This window comes from Engystomops pustulosus, chromosome 1 (genome assembly GCF_040894005.1).
Source record: "Engystomops pustulosus chromosome 1, aEngPut4.maternal, whole genome shotgun sequence".
Lineage (NCBI taxonomy): Eukaryota > Metazoa > Chordata > Amphibia > Anura > Leptodactylidae > Engystomops > Engystomops pustulosus.
Genome location: NC_092411.1, coordinates 295,497,785 through 295,505,520, shown reverse-complemented (window position 1 = coordinate 295,505,520; position 7,736 = coordinate 295,497,785). Strand labels below are relative to the sequence as shown.

Sequence of the window (7,736 nt, the reverse complement as noted above, 5' to 3'; positions counted from 1 at the left end):
ATTTATTAAGTGGTTTAACATTTTCATAGGCGCTCTGGGTTTTTTCAGACATTTCTTGAAAAAGACAGAAAAATGAAATTTTCATGTTTTTTTAGCAAATGGGTCAATTTAAGCGCCCATTTTTCACACACAGTTCAGGAAGTGGGTAATAGTGACCTCATTTCACATTCTGCTATTTCTCCCGTGCATGAGGATACCCAATATGTGTGTGTGTGTTGCTAAATGGGCACGTGCCACTGCCTGGCACAAAAGGAGGCAATTTTGTATTTTGTGGGCCAATAAAACTCTTTGCTAATAACTACTCATAAAAAGCAGATCTACAAAGTATTCATCTAGGGGTATAAGGAAATTTTTAGAGAAAAAAAAGAAAAAAAATATAATGTGCATGCAGATAAAGGTATCTGCATCATTCAGTTAATGGGAAACTAACTTTACCCCCCCCCCCCCCGCCAATACTGTTTTCCTTTTGCAAAATAAAGAAAAATTCTGGGGAAAAAAAATCACATTTGGCTATATTTCGAAATTAATTGCTAATAATTTAGAACGGTGTGGTACTTCTTATAGCAGGGATGAATGCACAGGCCGGGCTGTGAGGGACATGAAGCACAGAAGTAACGGGAATCTCTGCGCTGCCCATTTTTACTGCAGACACGACACCTTTTTTGGGGGTAGTTACGGGTTTCCGTTGCTGGAATGGGACTGATAAAATGTCTTTCTGTTAGTCTTTTAACTTTTTCACACTCAAGACTTTGTCTGGTGTCCTGAGGTTCAAATATGAGGCCTTCAATGATTTTCTCCTGAAAATCAAGGTATGTGTCCCTGCCTCCCTTCTTTTTATAAAGAACAAAGGCATTGTGGATTCCAATTTGAATTAGGTAAATTGCAACTTTTTTGTACCAGGTTTTTGTTTTTCTTTTGACTAAATAGGGTTGTAACACCTGGTCGCTTAAATCCACCCCCCCCCCCATGTACTTATTGTACTCAGCCACACTAACTGGCTTTTGCCTGTCTGCTGGTGCCCCTCTTTCCCGCACTGATACACATTCCGCAGAATGGATGGTGCTCAATAAATATACATCTTTGCGGTCTCGGTATTTGACCGCCAACAACTCGTCACAAGCGTACGCACAGGACTCCCCCTTTTTCAAGGCTTTCCCCACTAACTGCTGTGAAAAACCTTTTCTGTTTTTGCGCATCGTTCCACACGCCCCAGTGTTTGCAGCATGCAAATGTCTGAATAGGGCCACACTTGTATAAAAATTATCACAGTACAAGTGGTACCCTTTATGTAGCAGAGGCTGCATTATCTCCCACACGATATTGCTGCTAGTGGAGAGATCAGGAGAGCACCCAGGAGCAGTAATAGTCCGGTCACGTCCTTCATAAATCCGAAAGGCTGTTGTATATCCGGACTCGCTTTCACAAAGCTTATATAACTTTATTCCATAACGTGCCCGTTTGGAAGGGAGATATTGGCGGAAGCTGAGTCTGCCATGAAAACTCAGGAGGGACTCATCCACAACCACATTCTGCTCTGGCAAATATTTTTCAATGAAACTCTGATTTAGCATATTTATAAGGGGCCTTAGTTTGTACAAGCGGTCACGGTTTGGATCACTGCTTGGAGGAGCTTGTGAATTGTCACTGAAGTGCAGGAACCGCATTATGTGTTCATAACGTGACCTGGACATGACTGCGGAATATACAGGTGTCACTTGGATGGGATTTTTAGACCAGTATGATCTAATTTTGGGCTTTTTTACAATACCCATATTTATGGTTAGTCCCCAAAATTTTTTTATTTCATGAATATTAGTTGGTGTCCATTCTCTTGCATGGACAGATAATGGGTTCTGTCTTATGTACTGGGTGGCATATAAATTGGTTTGGTGGACAATATGATCAAGCAGAGTGTCGCTTAGAAATAAAAGAAAAAAGTCCATTTCTGCAAAACTGGAATCGTCCACTGTTATGCCAGGGGTGACAGTGAACGCATTAACTCTGGGTGTAAAAGATGGAGCTGGTTCCCATGGGAGAGTGCGTGCCTCAATTATAGGGGCTACAACGCTGCTAGGTCCTGCAACCTCCTTATCTGCTGCGTCAACATCACCAGAGACACCCCCTGTGGATGATTCTGAAGTGACGCTGGCATTGTCACTGCCTTCAATGTAGTCCATATCTGACGCGGTCTCAAATTCAGAATCGGACTGAAGCAAGGCGTAGGCCTCCTCAGCAGTATATTGCTTTCTCGACATAATAACACTAACTAAATAACGCTAACTAATAACACTAACTAACACTAATTTTTTTAATGCTTTTTTGTTTTATATATATTTTTTGTATTTTTCTAGTTTTTTTAAATTTTTTAAATATTTTTTATAGTTTTTTTTATATAACTTTACAAACGGTAGCAGTAACAAAAGTAGCAAACTTTACGTACGCTTTGTAAGTGAAAGCACTAAGCGTACCAACAAAAAAAGAAATTGTAAAAAAATGAAGGGTTACACGGCGGGCGGTCGCGAACCGGTTTAAGAACCTTCAGACTTCCGAAAATCTAGCCCTCGCCACTTGAGCTTGACTACGTGAAACATTTGGCGCTGATGCACCAGCTCTGGCCCTGCTTATCCATCTGGCCCCACCACTGCCTCTTCCAACCTGTTCTCGTCAAGGACTCGCCTCCGTCTCACAAGCACTGTGTTCACCCGGCCTATCAACCCAGCTTGGGTCTGTCACCTCATCATCCTCCGATCCCTCAGTCTGCTCCCCCCTCGGACTTCCTGCCTTGACAACAACTTCACCACTGTCTGACAACCGTGTCTCCTCATCGTCCGACACCTCTTTACACACTTCTTCCACTACGTCAATAATGTCATCATCACCCACAGACTGCGACCGGTGGAAAACCTGGGCATCGGGAAAGAGCTCAGCAAGAAACCGGACAAGTGGTTTGTGACTCTGGGAAGGGTCCAGAAAACAGTTCCTCAGAGTATGCTGGTTCAAATGCCAAATTTTCCTGGGAGGGTCAGACTGGGGGGAAGGAGGCTGAGGTGGAGGAGCTGGAGGAGTGCTGATTTCGGTGACATGGGTGGACTGCATGGAAGACTGACTGGTGGACAAACGGCTAGAAGCATTGTCCGCAATCCACTACATCACCTGTTCGCACTGTTCTGGCCTCAACAGTGCTCTACCACGAGTCCTAGTAACTTGAGACATGAACCTAGGGAGTGTAGCTCTGCAGCGTTCCCCTGCTCCCTCATAAGCAGGTGGTGTCTCACCCCGCCCAGGACCACGGCCTCTGACCCCTGCAGTAGTTGGACGCCCATGCCCATGCCCTCGTCCTCTACCCCTAGCCCTCGGGTTCAACATTTTCAAAATTAAAGTGTAAACTGTTTTTTTGTGTTTTTTTATTTTTTGTGGGTTTTTTTAGGGTTTTTTTGTGTTTTTTTTTGTTTGTTTTTTTTAACAAAACGATGTTATCCTATTGCTATGGCTAGTTCCTAATCTACACTGACAGCACACAACAGGATTTTGTGCTGTGCCTGTGATGACTTTCAGTTTAGAAAAAAAAAAATCATCAGACTGTGCCTAATTGAAATCAAACCCCTAATAAATTGTCCCACTTAGGTGTTTGAGATGGATATGTGTGTCACTAAGAGCTAAGTAGAATGTTCGCAAGTCTCCCTGCAAATTCGTCCCAATATGGTATTAGCTGCACTACTAGTGCCAGCAAGCCCAGCCACAAGCAAATAAAAAAAAATAAAATATAACGCTATTGTAGCCCTAACAAGGGCTGTTGGGTTCTTGTAGAATCACTCCTGCCTAACACTATTCTAATAGAACACCCTAACGCTATCCCTGACCAGCAGCAGCTCTCTCCCTAACGGCATCCAGATAGAGAATGATCCAAGCAGCGCGGACAGGGGCTAGTATATTCCAGGGTCACCTGATCAGGCCAGCCAACCACTGCTAACTACGTGTAAGTGTACCACGTGATGCTGGGTGGAGTGCAGAGTCTCCTGGCTTGTGATTGGCTCTGTTTCTGGCCGCCAAAAAGCAAAACGGCGGGAGATGCCATTTTCTCGAGCAACGAGCAGTTTCGAGTACGCTAATGCTCGAACGAGCATCAAGCTCGGACGAGTATGTTCGCTCATCTCTAGTTATCACTCTATACAGTTATAGAAAATGAGAAAGGGTAGGAAGTAGCTGAGTATTTTCTAAATAAAAAAGGAATAACATCTCCATAACATCTCCGCTTTGAGAGCGGTCCTGCGTTTCTAGTGTACAGCCCGGCAGTGTCTGCTATCGGAGGTTCCTTACTTTAGTAAGCAGCTCCTAGTGCCGTTTGTAAGGGTGAAACGTTCTCTTTAAAGGGGTTATCCGGGTTTTAAACACAACTGAGGCCCAGGCTGGGGAGGACTATTTAAAAATAATAAACATGTACTTACCTCGTCCGGCACCGCCGATGTCCCGCGCCATGGTCGGTCTTCTCTGTGCGGCGGTTTCATTACAAGGGCGCACAGGGAGCTTCCGGTCGGCCGGAAGCTCCCATCCGACACCATCTCTCAGCGCTTACAACGCTGAGAGATAGGGACGGATGGGAGGAGCCGGCCACATCGCGGACAAGAAGCTCCTTGTGCGCGGCTTCTGTGCCCCTGTAAACAAAGGGACCGCGGCGCGGGACATCGGCGGCGCCGGAGGAGGTAAGTACATGTTTATTATATTTAAATAGCCCTACATATTCCCTTGAGTTAAGTACTGTGAAAGTTAAAAGCAAGAAAAGCAGAAACTGCAAAAAACAAGTTATCACTGGGCAGATTGGCGGCTGAATCATGAAATGGATGATATTGAACAAGATAGCGCAGGGAAAGAGACATGACATACATTACATTTCCCCCCTTTTGAGTCTTGCGTGATCTGTAACCTCCTCAAGTAACCTTCTCAAACTACAGGTACCCTCAGGTGGGCTAAACCCTAACCTGCTGGACTTTTAAGGCTTCACCAGATTCCACAGTTCACCAGATTCCACAGAGGCCAGTTACTCAAGTGCTACAGGTCTACAGAGGTATAAAAAGATGGCGATGCCCTGCTGTTGGTGACGTGGCCTGCGATGTCACCTGCAGCTGGGCGCCGCCATCTTAACACACATCCGATGTACACAGACTGACTGACGCCTCAAGGGAAGGGAAGGAGTTTGGTGCGATTTTGGGTAATGATGGAAGGTGAGCACAATTTTATTGATTTACCTAGGACTGTATATAGTTAGTTATTATAGGGGGGTTGTATATAGTTGGTTATAGGGGCATGCACATATTTATTACAGTGGACTCTATAGTTATTATAGGGGGCTGTATATAGTTATTATAGGGTTGTATATAGTGATTAGGGGGCTGTATATAGTGGTTGCTGGGGGAGCTGTATATAGTGATTGGGGGGCTGTATATAGTGATTACTGGGGTAGCTGTATACAGTGATTGCTTGGGGGTTGTATATAATGATTTCTGGGGGCTGTATACAGTGATTGCTGGGGGGCTGTATACAGTGATTGCTGGGGGGGCTGTATATAGTGATTACTGGGAGGGCTGTATATAGTGATTGCTAGGGGGCTGTATATACTGATTGCTGTGGGGAGTTGTATATAGTGATTTCTGGGGATGTATACAGTGATTACTAGCTGCTGTATACAGTGATAACTGGGAGCTATATATAGTGATTACTGGGGAGGCTATATAAAGTTATTGCTGGGGAGACTTACATAGTGATTGTTGTTTCCTGTCTGGACTACATTCAATGTGGGCCGCCACCAGGTTTTGCAACCAGGGGCCCCTACCTTACCCAGGTTATGGCAGGCACAGACTATACAGCTCTCAACTAATCTAGTGACAGGGGTAGGAACAGGATGCCTTGGGTGAACTATTGCCTGTTGATAGTGGCTAGCATGACCATCTTGGACATGTGTGTTTGTCCATGGGCTACTTGACTTACTGACAGGTATAGGGCTCTGGGAAGGCATCATTTTTCTCTCTCTCAGCTGCCAGGTCCCATCAGCTTGCATCTGGACTCCAGCTTCCGTCCACACTGCATTCTCTTCTGATGATCCTTGGGCAACCAGAGACTGAAACACCTGCGGATTTAACTTTCCGGCTCAATACTCACTGCTTAGATTACTTAATAGTCTCTGGATTCCATTTGTGTGTCTGCCTTAGCTGTTCTCTCGGCTACATCATTGCTCTTTGCTTGTGGGGTTGTCAATTTTGTGTGTGCTGTTACTTTGATTATCCCCTCCTCTCGAGGAAGTAAGAGTGCATCCATGAGCTCTTTAATCAGGGTGCCATTCTTAATGGGGGTCGCTGCAAAGGTGAGAAAATCTCTAGCCTGCCATATAGGTCCATAGTCATGCACGACCCTAAATCCATATCATGGGTCAGTGTAGAGATTTGCCATTTTACCTTCCACTAGCTCTATGGTTTCCTTAAGTGTTATTAACTCTGCCTACTATGCTGACCTATGGACCTATGGGGGGATTGGTTTTGCTTTTACAATCTTATGTGTGTCACTGACCACTGCATATACAGTTTCTCCTTTTTAGAAACGTCCATCCTCCCCTGTAGACCTGGAGCCATCTACAAAAACCTCAACCTCTGGTTACGCAACTCTTTAACAGAAACATGGGCAAAACCTGAGGTTTCTTGCTGGAGAAGGGATAAACAGTCAATTTCATGTTCTTTATCAAAACGTTCTCCATCCGATAAGCTATATATGAAAAAATGAGTTTTGTGGAGTGGCTCTCTCGCCCCCTTCTGAATCCTGCTAAGCTCGCAATAGAGTAGTAGGATTCAAAGTTGTGCACTTGTTCAGTGTGACGTTCTGGGGCATCAGGTTCTCAGATTAGGACATCTGTGGTGTGGCCTTTGTATGCAAAACAGAACTAAGGGCTTGGTGTAGTGGGGTGTTCCCAAAGCTGGTGCAGACAGAATTGACAGATTAGGGCCTCTCGACTGAGGGGAAAAGGGGTGAAAGTAATTCAGTTATAGAGGGGTTGCATTAGGCTAAAGACCAATCTTATCCAAGGTCTGCAGTAGCTGACCAGGCCGAAAAACATGTGAAGAGGCTCAGGGCATTGGGGCAGGGCATGTTCTGGATTGCCACTGTTAGGTGTCTGCCGGTGGCTGAGAGGCAGTGGTCCAGGAAGATCACCTCCTCCTGTCAGTACTGGAGTTAGTCTCTGGAAGCCTTTTTAAAAGAGAAAACACATCAGACTGATCAATGCAACCTGGAACTTCCTCTTTGTCGCACAGTTTTAGCTACCTTCACAGATTGCCACAGTCACCGTCTGATCACCTTACAAGTGGTTCTTGGCCACAACTATAGTGAACATACATATATGGACAATCAAAGGCAAATCGCGTGACGGGATGACGTAAGCGACGTTGCTCCGCCTCCCGCCATCTCTGTTGCCGCTCGCGATGCTGTGGGACGCCGATTCCATGGAGTGATTACGGGCGCCCTGTAAGCTGGCTCGGCGGCAGTGGGTCCCTCCTCGGCACTCTGCACGGGACAAAGGGTTGGCCGGCACCGGAGAGATGAGGTACCCGGTCGCATAGGCACGGTATAGGCACCGAGCAGGCGTGGTGGGGGTGGGGTGGTGCCAGGCGCATCCGGGTGGTCTCTTTCCCGGTCCTGCTAATCACCACAATTGCTCTCTTTACCGGTTAGCCTGATATGTGCCGGCCAATATC

General features: G+C 45.8%; 1 protein-coding gene across 1 annotated transcript; it reads right to left on the bottom strand.

Annotated features, from left to right (window-relative positions):
* Window positions 1–530: 530 nt before the first annotated feature.
* On the bottom strand, window positions 531–2,255 carry LOC140131473 (piggyBac transposable element-derived protein 4-like). The gene has a single exon (XM_072150901.1). The coding sequence runs from the start codon at window positions 2,253–2,255 to the stop codon at window positions 531–533; it is 1,725 nt and encodes a 574-aa protein (XP_072007002.1).
* Window positions 2,256–7,736: the final 5,481 nt, after the last annotated feature.